Source organism: Panthera pardus, unplaced genomic scaffold (genome assembly GCF_024362965.1).
Source record: "Panthera pardus isolate Hobbes unplaced genomic scaffold, ASM2436296v1 HiC_scaffold_20, whole genome shotgun sequence".
Taxonomy (NCBI): Eukaryota; Metazoa; Chordata; class Mammalia; order Carnivora; family Felidae; genus Panthera; species Panthera pardus.
Genome location: NW_026526766.1, coordinates 10643202 through 10667955, shown reverse-complemented (window position 1 = coordinate 10667955; position 24754 = coordinate 10643202). Strand labels below are relative to the sequence as shown.

General features: G+C 46.4%; 1 protein-coding gene across 6 annotated transcripts in view; it reads left to right on the top strand.

The window, feature by feature from the left end:
* The window catches only part of DOCK8 (dedicator of cytokinesis 8), a 226997-nt gene that overhangs the window by 136086 nt on the left and 66157 nt on the right, over window positions 1-24754 (top strand). For 5 of the 6 annotated variants that reach the window (XM_019463658.2, XM_019463660.2, XM_019463661.2 and 2 more), the window contains 10 exons: window positions 3076-3193; window positions 4606-4676; window positions 6427-6565; window positions 7225-7326; window positions 9307-9402; window positions 10327-10561; window positions 13895-14059; window positions 15688-15857; window positions 18440-18535; window positions 22949-23044. In XM_019463658.2, coding sequence (XP_019319203.1) covers window positions 3076-3193; window positions 4606-4676; window positions 6427-6565; window positions 7225-7326; window positions 9307-9402; window positions 10327-10561; window positions 13895-14059; window positions 15688-15857; window positions 18440-18535; window positions 22949-23044 — 1288 coding nt within the window. The remainder of the gene's footprint in view (window positions 1-3075; window positions 3194-4605; window positions 4677-6426; window positions 6566-7224; window positions 7327-9306; window positions 9403-10326; window positions 10562-13894; window positions 14060-15687; window positions 15858-18439; window positions 18536-22948; window positions 23045-24754) is intronic. The other variant, XM_019463659.2, reaches the window with a different exon arrangement.

The following is a 24754-nucleotide window of genomic DNA, read 5'->3' as shown; positions in this document are numbered from 1 at the left end:
AAATTTCGTTACGAAAGCGAAGCTAGGTTGAGAATATGATTTTTTTATTAAAGGCCCAGCTCTAGCCCCGGCATTCTCGTATTTTCTCAGCTCTGAGGGCTACCCCCATCACAAAACATTCAGAAACCTTTCACTTCCTCTTGCCTGACCAGAGCAGGGATTCTGAGGATCACTGCGTCCATTCCTGATAGTTCAGGGGGCTCTCCCTGGAGCATTAACTTTGTCACATGGCTCGCTTTTTATTTACACGTCTGGTGCCAAATCACTGAGGTGGGGCTGTCAGCCAGGTCCTTCAGGAGCGGGTTCACTCAGCCCATCCATTTGGTCTTGTCCAGGGCTGTGGCTATTAGTGTTGTCCCCGCTGACAGTGTCGTAGCAAGGAAGAGCCATGGGGTAAATCTGGGCATTTATGCAGACGCTGGTCCAAAATGACCACTTTCACACACACGTGACTGCAGGATAAATCTGGTTATTACAACAAAGGGGTTATGGGTGCAAGACGAGAGTCAATGCCAGCTTAGTCCTTCCCTTTTGATTTTCCAGTCCCTCACTACCGCAGACTTCATAAATTAAACAGATTTAGAATTTTCATCTTCTGCCTCGTACTTGAGTATTGACTTTTCCCTTTTCCAGTAGAGCATACTTTACATTTGAACATGGACCCAGTGCATGGCATTGACTATATCTATTAAAGGTGGGAAATCTGGGGCACCTGGGTGGCTCAGTTGGTTGAGCATCTGACTTCAGCTCAGGTCATGATCTTGCGGCTCGTGGGTTCAAGCCCTGCATCACGCTCTGTTCGGTCAGTGCAGAGCCCGCTTCGGATCATCTGTCCCTGTCTCTCACTGCCCCGCTCCACTCATGTGTGCCCTTTCTTTCTCAAAATAAATAAATGAACATTAAAAAAAAAAAAAGATGGGAAATCTTCTGGGTATAGTTGAACAGATCTTTACCACACAAAATCACATGTGTAGATAAGTAGTTCTCAAATGGGGGTGATTTGGACCCCTCCGGTGAACATTTAACAATTTCCAGAGACATTTTTGATTGTCGCAACTGAGTAGGGGGGAGATACTCCTAATATCTAATGGGTAGAAGCCAGGGATTGTGCTGAATGTCCTACATTGCACAGGACCATCCCACAACAAGAAGTTTTCAGTCCCAAGTGTCAGTAACAGTGAGGTTAAGAAACCCTTATACCAACTAACAGGCAAATCTTTTTAACGTATTATAAGAACCTACTATTCACAAAGGAAAAATCTGGTCACCTGGTCCTCTCTCTCTCGGTCACTCCTCTCCTGTGTCTGGTTCACACAAAGGTAGTTTTGTCCTCTTGAAAGCCTTTGGGACAAGCATGTATCTGTCTGCAGAGACTGTGTTACCTAGGAGTTAGAACAGTGGACCAAGTGTGAGAAGGACAAGACGTTTGCCCAAAGAAGGTGACACTAATTGAATCAGCCCTGTGTACTGTTGACACTCATCTGTTAATAAGACCCAGAAAATGAGGCACACTTGTCACCGAGAGATGTCATGAATAACACAGGATGGAAAGACCATTCTGGTCATTTCTGTGGGAGTCTTGTCAGAGGGAATACAGCTTAGTAGTTAAGAGCCCAGCTCTGGAGCCAGACTCCCTGACTTCAGTTCCCGACTGACATCTCCTACCTATATGATTTTGGGAAAATGATTTAACACCTCTGTATCTCATCTTTTCCTTATTTGTGACATGGGGATGATGCCATGGCAATAGTACCTACTTAGAGGATAATTATGAGACTTGAACAGTTTAACAAACACGAAGAATTTGGAACACTGCTTGACTCAGGATAAGTGCTCTATAAATGTTAGTATCATTATTTCTTTGAGTCAAGGATAGGATTCTTCAAAAATATACACATTTGTTCCTTTATTCCACAAATATTTACATAGCACCTATATGTCCTAGGCAGTATTATATGCTGGAGATTCATCAGTGGATGAAAACATCAGATAAAAATCTCTGCCTTCCCAGAGTTTACCTTTTAGTGGAATATACTGGCAATAATGCGAATAGAATGAAAAAAACATACAAAATGATAATTAGCCTAGTAGCTGTCGCATAGTTGTTTGATGGATGGATATATTTTTCATGTTGTTGTTGTGTGATTGTCATATAACTTGTGGGCTGGAGGTTTGAACAGTCATCTTAGGTAGGAAAAAAGGGTGACCAGCTCTTGGTTTCAGTGAAGGTCATGATCTCACAGTTCGTGAGTTCAAACCCCGCGTCAGGCTCCACACTGACAGTGCGGAGCCTGCTTGGAATTTCTCTCTCTCTCTTTTTCTCTGTCCCTCCCCTTCTCTCTCTCTCTCTCTCTCTCAAAATAAATAAACTTAAGGGGCGCCTGGGTGGCTCAGTCGGTTAAGCGTCCGACTTCAGCTCAGGTCACGATCTCGCGGTCTGTGAGTTCGAGCCCCGCGTCGGGCTCTGGGCTGATGGCTCAGAGCCTGGAGCCTGCTTCCGATTCTGTGTGTCCCTCTCTCTCTGCCCCTCCCCTGTTCATGCTCTGTCTCTCTCTGCCTCAAAAATAAATAAAACGTTAAAAAAAATTAAAAAAAAAATAAACTTAAAAATATATATATATGAAAAGAAAGCTAAACATATCCAGAATTCAATGCCAAGAAAAAATTGAAACCACAACATACAGATTAGAAAGGGAAAAAAAGGAAGAAAAAGAAAAGAAACGAGATGTGGTCGTGAGTTTCGTTGAAGATGAGCTGAACCTTTTTTGCTTTCTTTGTATCAGACATACTCCCTCTAGGCAAATTTCCATACCCTCAGATGGTAGGACTTTCTGAGCTGCAGCAGACACGTCTTTCCATGTAGCAAAGCAGAGAACAGTGCTGGTTATCATCGATGACTGCAGCTGGAGAGGAAGAATCAATAATACCTCACTCCTCCCCAAATCATTCACTTCAGAAAGGAGAGACTCCGTCAGAATAATTACCTCATGAGCATAGGCTTCAGTATTCACTGAAGAACTTGGCAAAATCATGCTCATGACTTGATTCACTGGTTCTTGACCTTTTCTTTTCCAGAAACCTTCTCTACGTCTACCCGCAGAGGCTGAACTTTGCTAATAAACTAGCATCTGCCCGGAACATTACAATAAAGATCCAGTTTATGTCTGGGGAGGATGCTAGCAATGCTATGCCGGTAAGAGGGACACGTATACGTGCCTCACCCCGGGGTGTGCTGACCTTCCCACCGGCAACATCCAAAGCCCAGCGGCGCACAGAGTCCGTCTCTTCAGGCCGACCAACACCTCTCAGCAGGCGCAAAGGCCTTTGGGGCTAGTCCGACATGGGTCCCGGTGTGCTGATGGGGAAACAGGGCCAGTCTAAGTTGAAAGTCTCTTCCCTAACTTATTTCCTAGCGGTCTATGAAATTTGGAAATGCAGAGCGTTTGAGAGGACTGAAAAATATCACGAAATCTTTCCAAACCACCCCTGCTGGCATAAGAGTTGGAGAGACGGGCCCACTGCGTCAGCCATGTTTGCTCTATTTCCAGATGTGCATTGAGATACACTCTGCCTGAGCCCCAGACCACATCTGGAGATATATATTGCCTAGTCATGATAAGCACACACCATCTCAGCCCATCTCGGGAATGGAGCTTCATCTCGAAGCAAAATTTAAATCAAATAATAAATATATAATAACAGTGTTCTCTAGGGAACCCAAAAGGCCAGAATTTGTACTGTATTATTTCTACTATCTGCCAATAAGATGGGAAGTTAGCTGTTATTATTTAATGCAAGTCCCAGAACCCAGTTAATACACCTTTCTACTGAAGTAATTTTTTTCCAGTGCATCCATTCTAGAAGTATCTCCTTTTTTTTTTTTTTTTTTAACCATCTTCCTGTTGGCTTACTCACCTACCCAAAGGTATCTTCTTGCAACAGTGGTGGGAAGGAAATGCTCAAGGAAATACTCAAGGAAATGCCCCTGGTTCTCTCTGCTCTGGCCCCTGGCAAGGCTCCCAGGGCAGCCGGGTACAGCTGCACAGAAATTTCTCGTAAGGGACAAGTGGGGGCCAGGCCCAGCCTGTTCTCTACTCCCCAGGCCCAGGACCTGTCACTTTTGCACCTAGTAAAAAGGGCCCTTGTTTTCTTTGCCCAAAGATGAGTCAAATCATGTGCCTTTAGGGCTGAGTCAGGCCAGAAGAGGTGTCTTTTTCTAAATAGCACGAACATGTGGACAGGCCAGTGAAGGCCCTGATCACCCAAGCGACCAGGTCCATGTCTCTGGAGGGAAAAGAGCCCGGGCCAGAGTCGCTGGGGCAGCGCTCTGTGGCTCCGCCCTGGAGTACAGACATACAGACAGTGAGGCGGAGTGGAGAAAGTGCTGGCCTTCCAGGCTCATAGCCCTGTGGCCCTTGGTCAGTAATATACCCTTCGTAACCAGTTCCCCATTGGTACGTGTGCAGTTGGATCAGTTGTAAACTCAGCACCCTTAATTTGCAAAATGCAGCTCTGTGAGACCAGAGCATCCCCTGGGCCGATGGCAGTTGATTTGATGAACCCAAATATCACCGCTCATTTGGTCTTTTCTGTATTGGCGAACAGATCATCTTCGGAAAATCTAATGGCCCGGAGTTTCTCCAGGAAGTTTACACAGCCGTTACATACCATAATAAGTAAGTACGTTTCAGAGTTGTAAACCTACGTCATGGTTGTCTCATTATCTCCTGGCTTTTCTGAACCCCTTAGATGATTCCTCCCAAAAGTTTTATAATTTGGGGGACTGAGGGACCAAGCAAATATATGTCAGTTCCATGATTCCGGGTCAGAGATGCACATTTTTTGCCATTGCCTAAGACTGGGAGAAGAAAATATCTTTAAGAACCGAATGTTGTTTGGCCTTTTCTGGAGCCTTCTGTCCTAGTATGATAATGAGAAGTTTTATGGTGTTAAATAAAGAAATAAATTTCCTACCTTGCTCTGAGATACTGCAGGGGGCCAGAAACAAAACCGGCTCTCCTTTCTCTGTCTACTTGTCTTCTAACTATCACTCCACACCTGCCCCATTGTCAACTTTAAGGAGATTTAAGTTGGCCAAGAGAAATGGAACACTCATTATTCTGTGGGTAAACTGAGTCACAGAATAACGTCTAAACCGTTATTCACAGTTCACAGGAAGAGGAGATGAATAGTCCACCCTTACAGAGTCAGATGGACTTGGGTTTGATCCTGGCTTGATAACCTTGGCCCATTTAAGCATTTCTCTGAATGCACTTTCCTGGGTTGGGCTGACAATGAACTGAATAATATACATGAAGCCCTTAGTAAAGTATCTGGGACTTTGTAATTCACTAAAATCAGGTTCCTTTTCCTTCCTAACATCATTCATTTGCTAATCCAAATTCCTTTGATGAGTGCCAGCCACATGCCAGTCCCTGTTCTTGGGGTGGAGATAGAAAAGGAGGTCACAGCAAGACTCTGAGCCTTATCCCGTTTTCAGATGAAGTTGAACTTTTCCATTGTGTGTGCAGAGATCTTTCCCCCCAACCCCGACAAAACCTTTAGTTTGTGAGCAGTGTTAGGTAGGCAAAGCATATCCGGGGGCATAAGGTTGGTCCAAGGATCTCCAGCTTGGGAGCAGAATGATGTAGAGTAAAAAGCAAAACACTGTAATTTGGCTGTTGTTGAAAGTGCTGCTGTAAACACTGGGGTCCATGTGCCCCTATGCATCAGCACTCCTGTATCCTTTGGATAAGTTCCTAGAAGTGCTATTGCTGGGACGTAGGGTAGTTCATTTTTAATTTAGAACTACCCTAAATGTCCATCAACTGACGAGTGGATAAAGATGTAGTTTATATATACAATGGAATACTACTTGGCAGTGAGAAAGAATGAAACCCTGCCATTGGCAGCAACATGCATGGAACTGGAGGGTACTATGCTGAGTGAGATAAGGCAGTCAGAGAAAAACAGATATCATATGTAGAACTTTCACTCATATGTAGAACTTGAAAAACTTAACAGAAGACCATGGGAGAAGGGAAGGGGAAAAATAGTTTCAAACGGAGAGGGAGGGAGGCAAACCATAAGAGACTCTTGAATACAGAGAACAAACTGAGGTTTTGGGCAGGGGGGTGGAGGAGAGGGAAGAGTTGGTGATGGGCATTGAAGAGGGCACTCGGTGGGACAAGCACTGGGTGTTGTATCTAAGCGATGAATCACAGGAATCTACCCCCAAAACCAAGAGCACACCCTCTGTGCTGTATGTTAACTAACCTGACAATAAATTACATTTAAAAAAATAAAAGGCCACACACCAAGCAGGCAAATTCTGAGGAGCAAAAGGACTGTGGCCTTACAATTTATAGTCAGAGAAGTCATCATTCTTGCTAAAAGTTGTTTGTGTGTAATGTGCTTTTGAAACAGGTCTCCTGACTTCTATGAAGAAGTGAAAATTAAGCTTCCTGCTAAGCTCACAGTACATCACCACCTCCTGTTCACCTTCTATCATATCAGCTGTCAGCAGAAGCAAGGAGCCTCCGTGGAAAGTCTTCTGGGATATTCGGTGAGTCGTTTTCAACTTGCTGATTCACCCTGCGGTTGAGGGACTCAAGGTCCCTGTAGAGATCAACAACTAAATTCTACTCACTTGCTTTTTTTCCTGCCAGAAGTAGCAAAATACGCCAAGCCAGATGATAGCAAAAAGCAAACATGACTTGATGTAGCAGATGACATATTTCTGGAAGGGAAAGCTAGGGGATGCTGGATTCTGGAAGAACACTCACTTAGAAAAAAGCATGGCATTGTCCATTATTTCCCGATTTAACATATATGCTCCACATATAAAACTAGCTCTTTTTTCCCCAAGGGGAAGAAAGTTGTTTCTTTAAATATGTGTGTGTATATATATATATATATATATATATATATATATATATATATAAGGTAAGATAAACATTGATCTTGTTCGGACACTCACAAACACTGGCTATAAAGAAAAATGCTACTACTTTGGCTCTGAAAGCAGTAAATCATGGATATTACTATCTTCGGAGCTCTCAGGGAATTTAAAATGCAAAGAACTTGACTGAAATTACTGCCGCAAAGAGGCCTGGTCAATATCTAATCATCATTTAGTTGCATTTGATTATTGTGAGCTAGATAAATTGCCAGAATTATGTGCTGTAATAAATACCACTTTATTCTTTACATCATCTGTTTCAGTGGCTGCCAATTCTCTTAAATGAACGCCTTCAAACGGGATCCTACTGTCTCCCAGTTGCCTTGGAAAAGCTGCCCCCCAACTATTCCATGCATTCTGCAGAGGTAACCGCCAAGTTAGCCAGGAGCCCTTTCCTGGCTGGCCATGGTCTTGGACCACCTGCCCAGATGCACTTCTCATTCCCTTAAATGTGACTGAGGATGCTCAGCATGTTTGGGAGGACGGCCGTCTCTCAGCGTGTTGCATGTTCTGAGAGCACGTTGCTCTGATAGGATGGGAGCAGATGTGGACGTGGAACCCCCTTCATTGAGGCATCCCCAGTTCTGAATGTTTGGCAAATGCATCTTGCACCCAAGGAAGCACCGCCTTGCATTCGCCACGACAAAGGGACTCACAGAATAATGTATTGTAAAGCACAAGGCAGATAGAGCCCTTCCGCGACAAAAGCTGCTCTCAGTACAGATTCTTTTAGCAGGTTCCCACACTAACTGTCGCCGGGTTCTCCTCCTCTGGGTGGGTCCCTTGTCGCTGTCTGCAGTTGGATACCTTTATTGCTCCCGAGATGCCAATGTCGGTAGTCTTTGCTTCCTCCTGTTTCCTGTGCCACCTCTTGCGCATGCACAGTGCTGCAGTCCACCCTTTTAAGGGAGCCCGGTGGCCTCTCCGTGGTCACCACAGAGGCACTGGCCCTGCACCAGCTCTCGTGCTCCTCGTCTGCCTGGCGCAGGTTTGCATCAGTCAGTATTACTTTGAAGCAAATCCCAGACGTTATATCATTTCATTTATAAATATTTTACAATTATCTTAAAAGATAAGGGCTCTTGTGGCACCTGGGTGGCTCAGGCAGTTAAGCATCCGACTTCAGCTCAGGTCATGATCTCGCGGTTCTTGAGTTCGAGCCCCGCGTCGGGCTCTGTGCCGACAGCTCAGAGCCTGGAGCCTCACTTAGGATTCCGTGTCTCCCTGTCTCTGTGTCCCCGCCCCCTGCTCACACTCTGTCCCTCTCTCTCTGTATCTCAGAAATGAATAAGCGTTAAAAAAAAAAGAAAAGTTTCCAACACTGGGCCGAACAGAACTTGTCTGTGGGCTGGATCCAACTTTGAGCCCCCATTTGTGAGTCTGTCTGAGGACTTCCAAGGGTCCGCACCCCATGCACACATCCTCCCCTTGTAGATACAGCAAGCCTCCTTCCATTAGAAGGCGGGAGACGCCCACACTCACGTGGCTGGGCCAGGCTGGGCGGTGCTCACTCAACGCTGTGTGGTGGTGTCTCTAGAGGATGCCAATTCTGGTGGGAATTTAAGGCAAGTCCCTAAGGACTGAACAACTGCTGATCTATAAATGGTATATGAAAGAGTCCTTTTGAGTAATTAAAGCGGGAGCCTACCAGGACTGCTATTTGGAAACACGGTGTTAAAAGGGAAAGGAACTGCAGGCACTCGAAAGCATTAAAATTTCATGTCTTGTAAGGTATTCTACACTTGGTCTTGACATTCCTGACTAATGGGGAATTCGCTGCAGTATTACTCCCTGGAATCCAGGATTATCACTACTGGATGGGAGTTTAAGACCCATCGCTCACTTCTTTTTTTTTTTTTTTAAACAATTTTTTGTAGTGTTTATTTATTTTTGAGAGAGAGAGAGAGAGAGAGAGCACAAGCGGGGGAGGAGCAGAGAGAGAGGGAGACACGGAATCCGAAGCAGGTTCCAGGCTCTGAGCTGTCAGCACAGAGCCCGACGCGGGGCTGGAACTCACGAGCCGCGAGATCATGACCTGAGCCGAAGTCAGATGCTTAACTCACTGAGCCACCCAGGCGCCCCACATCACTCACTTCTGATCCCTCCTTTCAGCATAAGAAAATGGGAGTTTATTTGACTTGTCAAAGTAACAGTAACTAATTCTGTGAAGAACTGAACTTGAACTCAGGGCTCTTAACTCCTGGACCACTCCGATTAGGCTTCCAGGGAGGGTTATATTTGTAGAACCCTGACATTGACAGGGTCAAGTTGCTTCACTCGGCTTGTCGGTGATCAGAAAAGGGGACTGAGTTGCTAATCTTTTTTTTTTTTTTTCTTTAACACAGAAAGTCCCTCTACAGAACCCTCCCATTAAGTGGGCTGAAGGACATAAGGGAGTATTTAATATTGAAGTGCAAGCTGTTTCCTCGGTCCACACCCAGGTAAGGAACCTCAAGGTCCACTTGAGATCAGAGCCAGAAGGAAGCTGTGGGTACAGCAGAGAAACCTGTAAGGACAGAGTCCAGTAAAACATCAGTGACCGTCTTTGCGCATGGGTAGAACAAAAACAACCTTTGGTTCTTTGTGGAGACTTCCAGGCCTGTTCAGGTTTTATTTGTGGTTTAAATGAGGAAGACCTCATAAAAATGTGGAGCCCCTAGATGAAGGAACCCAGGACCTGCCCTGCTGCCTGCTGGCTGAGACGTCGTGCGAGGGGGTCCCATTTGCAGCGTTTTCTCCTGCTGTCTCATTTCCCTCTGTCATCCTGCCATCTCTCCAGCTTTCCCCCATGCCAGTTCGACATTCCCTCCTTTTCTGGCCCCTGCCTGCACTTTACGTGTGCTCAGACCCCCTGTTTGGCAACGTGTCTAACCTGGTGTCCTTGCCTCTGCTTACAAACCATGCCAGAGTCCAAAGCATGTTTTCTTCAGTTAATAGTTATCAGGAGATTGTTTTGGGGCGCCTGGGTGGCTCAGCCGGTTGAGCGTCCGACTTCGGCTCAGGTCATGATCTCACTGCTCGCAAGTTCGAGCCCCGCGTCGGGCTCTGTGCTGACAGCTCAGAGCCTGGAGCCTGCTCTGGATTCTGTCACTCCCTCTCTCTGACCCTCCCCTGCTCATGCTTCCTCTCTCTCTCTCTCTTTCTCTCAAATATAAGATAAAACATAAAAAAAAAAAATTTAAAGAAGCGATTGTTTGGTTCACACCATGGCACAGAGGAGTTCATACCCTCAGTGTGAAACAGCCTTGTCTTAGAACTCCTGGTCTGGAACGTGGGATGAGAGGCTTGGAGCTGTGTGTGTCCGTGCACCCCCGGTGAGCACGGAGGGGTGAGCCCTGTGCAACGTGTGCCGTCTGCCCTCCTAGGACAACCACCTGGAGAGGTTCTTCACCCTCTGCCACTCCCTGGAGAGCCAGGTGACCTTCCCCATCCGCGTGCTGGACCAGAAGATCAGCGAGACGTCGCTGGAGCACGAGCTGAAGCTCAGCCTCATCTGCCTGAACTCCTCCCGCTTGGAGCCGCTGGTGCTGTTCCTGCACCTGGTGCTGGACAAGCTCTTCCAGCTCTCCGTGCAGCCCATGGTCATCGCCGGCCAGACAGGTGGGAGGCCTGCGGGGCCGGGGGAGGGGGGCGGCGCCTTGTTGTGGGAACCGAGACTTCCCGGAAATCCTGAGAACAGGGGCGGTGCTATCTTCCTTTCCAATGATGACGTGAGTCCAGGGAAGCCAAGTCCACTGATTTTTTTTTTTTTGAGACTTCCTGGATGTTAAAAAAAATGCATATTAATGTAGGATGCTTAAAATTGCAGCTTTTAACGACGTATGTACTGAATGATCAGAGGCAATATTTCAAGTTCCATTTCTCATAATTGATGGATTTATTTTACCTCTGAGATATTTGTTTTTTTGACCAACAAAGAAATAGGGTTTGAAGAAGTCAGACAGTTCCTATTAAATGGGAGGAAAGGAACTCTCTAAATTGAAATTCAGTGTGATCGCTTTTTTATGGAGATATAATATGCATATCTTAAAATTCACTAAAGCATATAATTCATTTGTTTTTTTTTAAGTTTATGTATTTATTTAGAAAAATAGAGTGGGAGAAAGAGAGACAGCGTGCAGGGGTGGGGCAAAGAGAGAGAATCCCAAGCAGGCTCCACACTGTCAGCAAAGAGCCCGTCACGGGGCTCAAACTCACGAACCGTGAGATCATGACCTGAGCTGAAATCACTAGTCAGGCGTTCAACTGACTGAGCCACCCAGGAGCCCCACAATTCACTGATTTTTAGCACATTCACATAGTTGTCCAACTGTCACTGGTATCTAATTCCAGAACATTTTCATCAGCCCTAAATTTAGGAAGTCCCTACCCATCCATAGCCACTCCCCATTCACCCTTCCCCTCAGTCCCCAGCAACCACTCAGTGGTTTTTCTGTCTTACAGTATATTTTAAATGCTTACTTTGAACACGTTAGCACTAAGTACGATGTGTAAGACTTCCTCTGGGGACAATGTCAGGTATGACCTGGGTCCAGCGTTCCCCCGACTCCTGCAGGAGACCAGCAGCTGTGAGGCACCTTTGTTCGGGCTGTTTTCAGCTGGACTTATGTGGTCTTGTGCCCTCCAGTCCAGCGGATGTCTTTTGGGTCCCACCCATGCTCCAGTCCTCTGCTAGGTGTTGTAGGCTCTGCAGGAACAGTCAAGAGCGTATGGGACTTACAACATGGCAAAGAGCAGCAGGACCGACAGAAGTCCTCATAGGGACACATACGCTAAATACCGGAGCAGGGGTGGTGAAAACATCCATCTGGGAGGATGAAGGAGGGTCCCAGGAAGAAGACAGTATTTGAGATGGCTTTGAAGGAGGGGAGGAGGGGAAAAGGCCAAAATGTGCAAGCAAGATGCACAAGACAAAGGCGGAAAACCCGAATGTCTGGTTTAGAAAAAAAGAGGTTCAGAAAACAGTATTGGAAGACCCTTTCCTGGGAGTGTCAGAAGAGAAGTAAGTAACACAGTTGGGCCGTGGCACATGAGTGAGCTGGCGGGGAGGGGCCATGAACTCATAGTCTAGAACATGCCAGGTAGCCTGCAGAGCCGGGAAGAATCCCTCGGGTGCATCGTGTCCTGGGATGCTTCTTTCGTGCATCCACAGGTTAGACATCCTTGTCACAGGCAGGCCAGAGTGTTGTTCGTGGAGCTGTTGCTTCTCCGGATAGATTCCTGCAAACTGGCAAGCTCACCCCCCTCCCAGATTTCTTCCCATGCCCCCACATATCTGCACCCTGCTTTGTCTGTTCCAACTAGTGTTTTTAAGTTTATTTTTATTTATTTTGAGAGAGGGAGGGGCAGAAAGAGGGGAACAGAATCCTAAGCAGGCTCCATGCCATCAGCGCACTGCCTCACGCGGGGCTGGAACTCACAAACCGTGAGATGATGAGTTGAGCCGAAATCAAGAGTCAGACACTTAACCGACAGGAGCCACCCAGGTGCCCCGTATGTTCCAGCTATTTAACATAGACTTGTTCACTAGACAGAGTGTTCATTCACCTGTTTTGAGCTTGTAGCAAGTTGCTGCCTGTACTGGGGGACCAAATAGTTGGAGGCACTTAAGGTACAGCATTTATTCAGAACCCATCTGTCAGGCACTATGGAAGGCACGGTGGGGAGACAAGAAAGGAGGAGAAATGCACTTCACCCCGGTGAATGCCGGGAGGCTGGATGCCTCCTCAGAGAGACAGAGTTCCCCCAGGAACGGCCAAAGAACTTTATGTGTCGGTGTCACTGAAACCCTGTACTGGGTGGTGTCAGAGCCTTCGTGGAGGAGGGGGGATTGTGCCCATCATTGCAGGGCTGCTGGGATTTTGCCGGTGGGAGCAAAGAGCACTTTCCAGGTGAGGACAACAGCATGAGAAAAATGGCAGAGCTAAGACAGAGCAGACACATGGTGGGGACTGAACAGCTACCTCATTTTAAAGGGAGTTGAATTTGAACAGAAAAGGTACAAGACTGGATACCTAGGGTGGGGCCAAACCGTGGAGGGCTTGGGGCTCCTGAACAAGACTGTACACAGTCATCAATCATTTGGGCGGGTCCACAACGGAGGACAGCACGATACATCTCCCTTTTTATTTTCTTTTTATTTTTATTAAAAAAAAATTTTTTTTTAACGTTTATTTATTTTTGAGACAGAGAGAGAGAGAGCATGAACAGGGCAGGGTCAGAGAAAGAGGGAGACACAGAATCCGAAATAGGCTCCAAGCTCTGAGCTGTCAGCACAGAGCCCGACGCGGGGCTCGAACCCACAGACCGCGAGATCATGACCTGAGCCGAAGTCAGACACTTAACCGACTGAGCCACCCAGGCGCCCCACATCTCCCTTTTTAGATTAATCTGTGGCCCCAAAAATCTGCGTGCTGCAACAGCACATCTCAGACCCGAGCACACCTGAGAATCACCTGGGCATCTTTTTAATGCGGATTCTGACTCCGGAGGTCCGGGGCGGGGCCCGAGAGTCTGCATGTCTAACTGGCTCCCAGGTGATAGTGCTCATGTCAGTGCGGGTCCCGCTGAGTAACACCAGGTCACAGCACGGTTGAGAGGGGGAAGGGGGTCTAGACGGTCTCAAGTCTTTGTTGTGAAGAGCCACAGTAGACCCCGTCTCAAGTCCTGGCCACAGGGGGAGATGGAGAAGGAAATGTGCAAGTCGTTCCCAGTAAGCAGAGCCGGGGCGGAGGGTGGCCCTAAAACTGCTCACTCTGCCCCGGCCCGCATCGTGACCTGCCTGGTTCAGCTGGTCGGCAGCGAGGACTCCTTGGCACAGCCCCGGAGAACATTCTACCTCTGATCCATTGAGGACCCAGCCCTAGAGAACATTCCACCTGGATTCATTAACGACTGATGATGAGGCCACCTGTTTTTCTCTCGGTTCCTCAGCCAACTTCTCCCAGTTTGCCTTTGAGTCTGTCGTGGCCATCGCCAACAGTCTGCACAACAGCAAGGACCTGGCCAAGGACCAGCACGGGAGGAACTGCTTGCTGGCCTCGTACGTGCACTACGTCTTCCGCCTGCCGGAGCCGCCCAGGGACTCGCCCAAGTCAGGTAGCGTTGCCCCCGGTGTGGGCATCTGGTGGGCAGGTCCCCCCCCCCCACCCCCAGCCCACTGCCACATAATTACAAATATAAGAAAATGCCCAACATCACCTCTTCCACGGAAACTTTTTTTCCAGGTAAAACCCATTTTGTTCATTTGTCACTTATTTTTGCATCAGTGATACAAAACGGAACATGAATGCTGAATTGAGAAGTTTATTTCTAGAGCTTTCCCTCTTGCTTCCTTCCTGCCTCGCTCCCTCTTTGTATACCATAGGCACTTCCTCTTTTTTTCCGCTGGTGGGATGACCTCTCACTGGTCTTTACCCAGTGGGTAATTTCTTTTTTAAAAAAAAAATTTTTTAAACGTTTATTTATTTTTGAGACAGAGAGAGACAGAGCATGAACAGGGGAGGGTCAGAGAGAGGGAGACACAGAATCTGAAACAGGCTCCAGGCTCTGAGCCATCAGCACAGAGCCCGATGCAGGGCTCGAACTCACAGACTGTGAGATCATGACCCGAGCTGAAGTCGGACCGCTCAACCGACTGAGCCACCCAGGCACCCCCCCCAGTGGGTAATTTCTGATGCAGGCGAGGATCTTTTCTTTTCAAAGATGGCTCAGTGACAACAGGAATGTAGGACACTAGGATGATAATGACCAGGGACACAACACATATCTGACTGTTGTGGTGAGCACTGCCTCCTAAACGTCTCATTATGAAGAAAAGAAATCCCTGTCCTCATTTCCCCCAAACTAAACTTTTGAAATAACAACGGTGCCTTTCTCCAGTCTTCCCAATTAGTTACAGAGGTAAGAATCGCCCGGTGCTTCTAGTCAGCAGGATATGAAAAGTAGCATTACCAAGTTTACAAACCTCGAGGTCCTACCTAGCAAAGAAACTTGCCATTTTTATTAGTCCACGCAGCCTCATTGCAAGTAAACCTGTAATTTCAACTGAGATTTTTTGTGTAAGTTTTTTTTTTTAATGTTTATTTATTTTTGAAAAAGAGAGAGAGTAAGCAGGGTAGGAGCAGAGAGAGAGAGAGGGAGACAGAATCCGAAGCAGGCTCTGAGCTGACAGCACAGATTCCGATGCAGGGCTTGAACTCACAAACCATGAGATCTTGACCTACACCGAAGTCGGACGCTTAACTCCCTGAGCCACCCAGGTGCCCCTCAATTGAGTTTTTACAGAACTGGTAATATCTCAAAGACTCACATAATCACTTTTGAAGACTTACACGTCACGGTGAAAACTGATATGAGGCTCAGAGGATTCCTTGGATTCTCAGATCTCAGAACACCTCACGGGACTTTTAAAGCTGTCTTAATGTAAATATTAATAAGTTCAGAAGTCCACATTTCTAGCTTGTCTAGAACCATCAGAAGCTCCAGTAGCCCTGGGGTTGGCTCAGTAGCCACCTCTGCCTTTGGATGAGGTGTGTGTTCCCAGCTCCCTGCTGCCTCCCACCTTATCAACTGCCCCTCGGACCTCCCCCAGCATTTGATATAAGACCCTAATTCCAAGATCTAATCAGGTGGGTTTTCGTTCCACTCTCTCCCTTCCCCTTTCAAGCACAGTAAGTGACTCTGATCCCCTTTCTGTTGACATGTCGGTACCTGGCGGGGTGCAGGCGCCCCTGCTGGCCTCCCCGACCCTCGCTACCACACCTTTGGACGCACGTCGGCTGCCGCCGTGAGTTCAAAGCTGCTGCAGGCGCGGGTGATGAGCAGTAGTAATCCAGACCTCGCGGGACCACACTGTGCAGCAGACGAGGAGGTAAAGAACATCATGTCGTCAAAGGTAGGGAAGGTGTCAAACCCTGAAAGGTGACGCGAGCTCTTTTCATTTTTCACCGAAACTTGGCAAAACGGCACGAAATCGACCGGGACCGTTGCCCCTGCTCCACTGGCCCGATGCTCTCAGGGCTTCGGCTTTGGAAGTGATCGAGACCATTCTGCCAACGGGCAGAGGCAAGCTTGGCATTTGAAGATCTGCTCAGTTAGTTGCCACTGGTGGGAAATCTTTAGGGGATAGCTGATTGAGCCGCATGGGGTCCATGGATTCTGTTTGCAAAGAAGCAAATGTAACTTTGATTGTTTTTCAGATGACTAGAATGGTGTTGTTGCCATTGTTGTTTTTAAATATTCATTCACATCCATAAGTTGATTTCCCCATATAATAATTCCAAAGAGCAAAGCCAGGTTTTATAAACAAAAACGGAGATCCTGAGAGGGTTGATGACTTGGGCTATCCTGTTTTCCTACCATGAATTCTTTGCTTTTTCTTGGCACAATTTTTTATTTTGTAACACTTGAAAATTTATAGAATTATTGTGAATATAGTACAGAAAGTTTTTGTATACTCCTTACCTAGTCTCTCTTTTATTAACATTTTATATTAGGATGGTACATTTGCCACAATTAACTAATGTTGATCCATTATTATTTTTATTAACTAAAGTTTCATATCTTATTCAGATTTCATCCTTTTTTCCCTAATGCCATTTTTCTGTTCCAGGATCCCATCCAGGATACCACAGTATATTTTGTAGTCCTGTCTCCTCAGTCACCTCTTGGCTGGGACAATTTTGTAGACTTCCCTTGGTTTTGATGACCTTGACAGTTTTGAGGAGTCCTGGTCAGATACTTTGTAGAATGTGTCTCACCTGAACATTTTTTGCAAAATTGTGATAGAATCATGAAATTCACACTCCTGAGTGTATAATTCAATATTGTTGTTTGTTTTTCTATAAAGCTGCCATCTGAATTTTTTTCCCCAGTTATCTATGGATCTATGGATAAGCTTTTAGAGTAATTTCATTTCCCCTGATTATGATAAATCAAACTCCTAGGTGTTGACATAGTTTCTCTTACAAAATCCGCCCACTGGAGACAGTGTGTTGTGAGAAGAATGATTTGGAGACCAGAATTGGGTCTCGACTCTATCACCCCCCCAGCTGAGGGGTCAGGGGCAAGTCTGATCCTGCCCTGGGCCTCCTTTTCCTCGTCTCTGTGGAGTTTCTGAACCATGGATGAATAGAGACCCACTACCAAAGATTCTAACAATCTAGAGTGTGCACCATATGAAATTGTTTCTATTCTACCTTTTTTGACTTCCAGAATCAACCCACGGCTTCTGAGAGCTGATTGGTCAAATTTCTGAAGTGTTCTGAGCCAGATGTTAACCACAGACACTGTCAAAAATGAAATTATATAAACTAACAATTAAATAAGCTGTATTAACTAAAAACTAATCTAAACGTAATATGGTATCTTGGATCTGAAAACTGAAACTCTACGTTAGCGGAAAGACTGGTAAAATCTGAATCTGTGGTTTAGTTGCTAGTCATGAGCCCATGTTAATTTCTCAGTTTTGACAAAGGTGTCATAATTATGTAAGATACTAACATCGAGAGGAACTGGGCAAAGAAGGGTACACAAGAGCTCTGTACTACCTTTGCAACTTGTCCATAAATCCAAAATTATTCCACTTTAGAAAGGTAGTATTCAAACGCCCTTCCTCACTATTTTACTACGTTTTACTCTTATCTGTGTTCTTGAGGTCATTTGTGTCTATTGTATTTGTATGGAGGATATACAACAGAATGATTTGCTAGTGCACCTCTCTTCCCAACGCTCTGTTCAGTGACGTTATGTTAACCTGAAATCTGCCACGATGAAAGCATTTACAGCACAGAAATAGGCAAATGCTGCACACCAGCTCCTCCCCCTCAGAAGCCGATTGTTACCTTTGCCAGCACACCATGGTCCAACCTCATATTTAAGGTCCCTTTAAGCATTAGCATTTTCTGATGGCCCCTGGGGGGAAGGGTGGGGAAATAGCCTGCAGCTATCAATGACAGCCTTGATCATTCTGGTGTCCTTAATAAAAATGAAATTATTAAATTTCTATGTGGATTGGGTTAAGAATTTTCTAATCGTGTTGTAGCAAGGGGAGAACGTTTTGTCCACAGTGGTTTTTGACAATTTTTAAAATAGTGTTTTAAGAGCCCACGACAGTACCGTACTAGCCCACAGAGAGGCGCTGTTCCCACACTTTATTTTTCACGCCCTCCCAATAAAGTCACAACATGGAAGGGACTTCGGCAGCCCGTGTTCTTAACGAGGCTTTAACTATGGGTCACTCTACACACTAAACTGCTAACAGTGATTATCTCAGGAGCAATAAAATTAAATGTGACCTTACATTCTTTGCTCTGTTTTATATTTATGACAATTGTCTTTCCTTTGTAACCAGAAAAAAAAAAAAAAGGCAGAAATGTATCGGAAATGAGTTCTGAGGTTGTGATTCCCAGACCGCAGGCTCATCTGTGCAGTGAACCAGTGTCAGCGGACAGATACGTCATGGTTTGTGTTTTTCAGATTGCTGATCGTAACTGCAACAGAATGTCTTACTATTGCTCTGGCAACAATGATGTTCCCAGTTCGACCACAGCCCCAAGGCCAGCCAGCAAAAAGGTACAGAGCCGGGCAGTGTGAGTACGATTTGCCCGTGTCCTCTCACTATGATTTATAATAGACACCATCAAAGTGCTCTCCTCCCTCGTTCTCACCCTCCTGACACACACACACTTTTGTAGCTCTGTCCCTCATCGTCCATTTTTTGACCAATTAGTTTCCTATTCAGTGAGTGGTTCTCCAAATCTCCATGCATTCAGAAGTACCTGCAGGGTTTGTTTTTTTTTTTTTTAATGTTTATTTATTTTGGGGGGAGGGGGCTGGGTAGAGCGCAAGCAGGGGAGGGGCAAAGAGACAGGGTCCAGGCTCTGCGCTGTCAGCACAGAGCCCGATGCGGGGCTCTAACTCACGAACTGCGAGATCATGACCTGAGCCGAAGTCAGACCCTCAATACGCTGAGCCATCCAGGTGCCCTGCCGGAGGGTTTGTTAAAACTGATGGCTGCACCCTACTCCCAGAGTTTCTGATCCAATAGATCTGAAGTGGAGCCCAAGAATTTGCATTTCTAACAAGTTCCCAGGTGACACTCATCCAGAGACACGGTTTTAGAAGCACTGCATTAGTTTCTTTTTCAGTAGCAGGTAAGCCGAGGACAGTTCGTTCTCAACAAAAGTGAATGGCAATAATTAGGTATCAGTTATTTCAATACTAGATCAAGTGACAGGAAATGCTTCCTCAAAATTCATTCGTTTTTAAAAATCTTTTTAATGTCTGTTTATTTAATTTTGAGAGAGAGAGAGAGAGAGAGAGAGAGCGCACAAGCAAAGGGAAGGGCAGAGAGAGGGAAACACAGAATCGGAAGCAGGCTCCAGGCTCCGAGCTGTCAGCACAGAGCCCAACGTGGGACTTGAACTGCGAGATCATGACCTGAGCCAGAGTCAGACGCTTAAACGACTGAGCCACCCAGGCACCCCAAAACTCTTCGTAATCGGGAGTGCCTGGGTGGCTCAGTCAGTTGAGCGCAGACTCTTGATTTTGGCTCAGGTCATGATCTCACGGTTCATGAAATGAAGCCCCGCGTCAGGCTCTGAGCCTACAGCATGGAGCCTGCCTGGGATTTTTTCTCTTCCTCGCTCTCTACCTCTCCCCCACTCATACTGTTTCTGTCTCTCTCAAATAACGAATAAACTTAATTCATTCTAATCAGCTTTACTTATGAGTTCAGAGACTTTACAAACTGTTCGCCAGAACATCCTATAAAAAAAAAATTCTCCCGCCCCAGTCACGGCCTGTGTGGTCTAAGGGGTGGGGGTGTCTTTCTTAGGATTTCTCCTCTGCCAGGCACCCAGAATTGCTCCTTTATGGTAGTTACTTAAGCCCTTGAGTGTCTTTCAAGACCCTTATTAAAATCTAAGTATGCTGATTGGAAGGATAACACAGTAAGCCGTTTGCAACAGCTGACGCCACGGAGAATGTTTATGAAACATGCAAGGAGGGAAGGAGCCTCAGCTCAGCTCACTTTGGACCAAGTGAGGGAAAGATCAAGCGTGGCGGGGTGGGGGTGCTGCCTGCGCCTGGGGGTGCAGACTTTTCAGTAGTCCAGGCACCGTATGTCTGGGGAGAGGTACCAGGAGTTACTTTTCAAAGAAGTGAAAAAAGATGGGGCCAGGTGCTGACAATAGCTTTTGCACCTACTCTGAAACTTAGCTTGGTGCTTTGCAGTGACTGGTTACAAAGTCCCTCTTTTAACAAAAAAAAAATTTTTTTAACGTTTATTTATTTTTGGGACAGAGAGAGACAGAGCATGAACGGGGGAGGGGCAGAGAGAGAGGGAGACACAGAATCAGAAGCAGGCTCCAAGCTCTGAGCCATCAGCCCAGAGCCCGACGCGGGGCTCGAACTCACGGACCGCGAGATCGTGACCTGAGCCGAAGTCGGACGCTCAACCGACTGAGCCACCCAGGCGCCCCACAAAGTCCCTCTTTTAAAAGCCATGGTTTGCCGGCAGCCAGGCTTCCTTAAGGCAGGCCATCACGTTTGGTTTTGCACTTGCCTTCTTTTGACTTTGTTCCTGCTGGTTTCAATGACCAGAAGCCAATCTTTTCATTTCAGAGGGCAGCTGAGACAGTGTTTCCTCGGTAGCTCAGCAAAAAAGGATTTAGCTGCTTGGCTGTCTCCTGTAACGTCAGGAGCAAGGTGTTCTTGTAATAATGTTGCCTGGTAAGCAACATAAATTACTTTAAGAAGCAGCTTATCCTCTAATCTCTTCTTGCCATAAGACTCTGGCAGTCAAACTGACCTATTTTCCAGAGGTTACCTTTGAAGCTAGCGGAGCGTGTCTTTCCTACAGGGGCAAGATCCGGGCGTAGCCAACTTACATCATAGGCACACTTAGACCACCTGCTACATTAACATTCCGCCTCCTGGCGCTCTCAAGGGGGTGAGCTTCCTGGCAGTCTCCTAACAGCAGACAAATGCCCTCTTTCCGTGTGTTAAGATCATAAAGATTTGACTCACCTGGAAGAATGAAGGGGGGGGCCTCCTGACAAGCTGAAACATCTAAGCATTTTGCACCCATCGCCATTAACCGGCTAAGGATATAAATAGAATACCCAGCCATCTGCACATGGGTTTTTCCATGAGTCTCCCTTTAGCTTACTAATTCTCAAATGTTAATGTCCGTGAGATAGTAAATTGGGTTCCTTGCACACTGTTTAGGGTGGGTGCTGTAAAGGTTTGTCAAGGGCAGCCTTTGCTATAATCAATTTTTGTTTTAGGGATTGAATTGAAGACTTAACTGCCATTTTGCTGGTACCCTCGCATGTGGTATTAGGATGCTCAAATCGGTTTTTTTGTTTTCTTATTTTATTTTATTTTATTTATTTATTTTTCAATATATGAAATTTATTGTCAGATTGGTTTCCATACAACACCCAGTGCTCATCCCAAAAGGTGCCCTCCTCAATACCCATCACCCACCCTCTCTTCCCTCCCACCCCCCATCAACCACACCCAGCATGGAGCCCAGTATGGGGCTTAAACTCAAGACGCTGAGATCAAGACCTGAGCTGAAACCAAGAGTCTGATGCTTAATCAACTGAGCCACCCAGGCACCCCTCAAATAGTTTAGCTCTCACCCACAGAACAATAAAAAATAGTTCATCTATATTTATGCTCGGTTTTATGATCACCAGATTAGCGAAATCCAATGACAGTAGGCAGATGCCATTTTTTGCCATTAGTTAAGGTGGCTGCCCATCTCTGTTTGCCCAGGACCAAGGGTTCCCTGGGATGCAGGACTTTTCTGTTTCCAGACCAAGTCTCAGGAAAACTGAGATGAATTGGTGGCCTTACCTTTATTCTTGAACTTCCTCCCAAGCAAAGCTGTTGTCAGTGCATTAATAAGTAGCCAGATAAACCAGGGAATGGGAAATGTACAAAGATGCCACAGTCACCACCTGCTACGTTTGCTGTTGAGCAGTTAGATAACTCGAAAGGAAGTGTAGACATAGAGCAAAGCCGAGAACTTCCAGCATCTGACCCTGGGACATAGGAGTTGAGAAATGCTGAGTTCCCCGCTGTTTAATGCAGAAGATCTGCTCATAAGCCCAACCCATCGTGTTTCCTACAATGCCATAGTGCGATTATAAAAACAAGAATTGTCTTACCTGGAACAGAGCTTAATTTTTTTAATGTTTATTTTATTTTTGAGAGAGAGAGAGCAGGGGAGGGGCAGAGAGGGAAACATAGAATCCAAAGCGGGCTCCAAGCTCTGAGCTGTCAGCACAGAGCCCGACGCAGGGCCTGAACCCATGCACCACAAGATCCTGACCTGAGCCAGAGTCAGGTGCTTAACTGACTGAGCCAGGCACCCCTGGAAGAGAGTTTAGATACCACCTAGGCAACAGTTCTCATATTGAGGTCCCTGGACCAACAGCACCAGCGTCACCTGGGAACCTGTTAGAAATACAAATTCTCAGGTCAGGCCCCAGACTTAGAAGATCCAAATCCAAATCCAAAACCCTGAGGGCGGACCCAGCAGTCTGCGTGTCTCAACAATCCCTCCAGGGGATTCTGACTCACATTCCAGTTTGACCACCATTGCTACCAACCAACAGATTTATAGATGAGAAAACTGAGAGCCAAGAGAGGAATGGCTTGCACGTGGTCACACAGATAATTCGCCTCACAGGCCGAGAGGAAAGTAACAGTCTCAGCCCCACCTGCAGGGTCACTCCCAGGCGAAGGCCATTCCTTCAGACCTAGCCCTCTTCCATGATACCACCACCAGCCTCCTCCCACCTGCCTAGAAGATTCTCCGTGTCAGGTTACCTGAGCACTGACCTTGCCATCCAGCTGCGGTCTGGGACACCTAGGACATGTGCGTCAGTAACTAACAAGCCACTAGAGAGAAGAGGTGTCAGTGTGGAAGTCCCTTGCCATCTCAGACTGGTTTCTCTGGTTCTCGTCCAGCATTTCCACGAGGAGCTTGCCCTGCAGATGGTGGTCAGTACCGGGATGGTGAGAGAAACCGTCTTCAAGTACGCCTGGTTCTTCTTCGAGCTTCTGGTGAGATCCTTGCGTGTTTGTGTGTCTACCCCGTAGGGCGTGAGAAACACGTTGCAGAAAGGCAGCGCAGTTGCCCAGGTTGGGGACTGACGTTTTTTTCCCCCGAGTTGCTCCTGCTGAAAATATGGGATCGTTGCCCAAAATCCAACTCTGCCTCACTCTGCCCGTCTTCCTACCCATGCTTGCCAATGCCACCTTGAGAATGTCCCTCCCGCCTGTAGCTTCTAGCCATCCTCACCGCCCCACACCTGGCTGAGCTGCCACCGTCTGCCGGGTGCTTCTTGCAATTCCTTTCTCCTTGCACGTGTTCGTTTTTGCGCTGGCCCAGTCATTTCGCACGGGGGCTGCCGATTCTAAACAGGTCGTGTCGCCCTCCTCTTGAAAACCCTTCACCGATTTCCAGCGTGCCGGAAATAAAGCGCAAATTTTATCGTGGCTTATGAAGCCCTTGTACGATTATGTTTCCCTCCGTCTCTCACCTGGGCTCATACCACCCTCCTCTCTTCATTCAGCCACGTCGTTCCCAGTTTGGTTCTTGTAAGACGCTGTGGCCTTTCCAGCCTCAAAGCCTTTCTCAGATTCTCCCTCCCCTCCCTACCTCCCATCCCCTGCCCCCGCCCAGGCACGCACATTTTGGGTTCTTCTCTTCGGGGTTCAGCTTAAATGTCACCACCCCTGAGAGGCCTTTCTGACCCGCCTATGCTGTAATATGTCTTCCTCTCTGCTGTTCTTCAAACACCCTGTTTATTTCCATTCCAGCAATCATCCCAATTTATATTTGTCTTTCCGTCTTGCTTATTCAACTGCTAGGATTTGGGTCTGTCTTTATGATCCTCTCTGTAGCCCCAGCACACTGCTTGGTGCCAGACAAGCACCAACTGATATTTATTAGGGAAAGAAAAAAAATGAAACTTGCAAATCTGTTTACCCTCCAACTTCTATCAGATCTCTACTAGAAGGGCAGAAGGCACAGCTGTAGTCCTTCATTTTCACATGAAAAGAACAATACTAATACCCAGGTTTTGAATCATTACTAGAAGGGAAAAGAAAGCAACTAAGAATATCCGTTTTATCAATGTTGATAAATGGAGATAAATTTTGATATGATGTTAAATGAAAAAGGGATACAAGCATAGATACCAACCACAGCTGACTCGTGAACACTGTAGGGGAGAGGAACACCATCCCCCCCCAAGATGAAAATTCAGATATAACTTTGACTCCCCCCACGACTTAACTAAGAGCCTCCTGTTGACGGGAAGCCTTACCAGTAACATAAACAGTCAGTGCATGTTTTATACGTTATGTGTGTCATATACTGTATTCATACAATAAAGTAGGCTAGAGAAAAGAAAAAATGTTAAGCAATCATGAAGAAGAGGAAATACATTTACAGGACTGTATTGTACTTATCAAAAAAAAAAAAATCCGCATGTAAGTGGACCCTCGCCGTTCAAACCCATGTTGTTCAAGAGTCAATTGTACATAAAAATGTATATACAGACAATCTCGGGGATTAGGGTTAGGAGTGGATTAGGATTTAGTGATAGAGTTAGCTTTATAGTCCCTGGGTTCTTTCCGCTGTGACATTAAGTCAGTAATTTTTGTTTTACGAGAGAGAGGGTAGGATTTCCCCCTGAGCTCTAGTTTATCTATGTAAGTTCAAGCCTAAGAAAAAGGGAACAGTACTGAATAATAGGATAGATATTA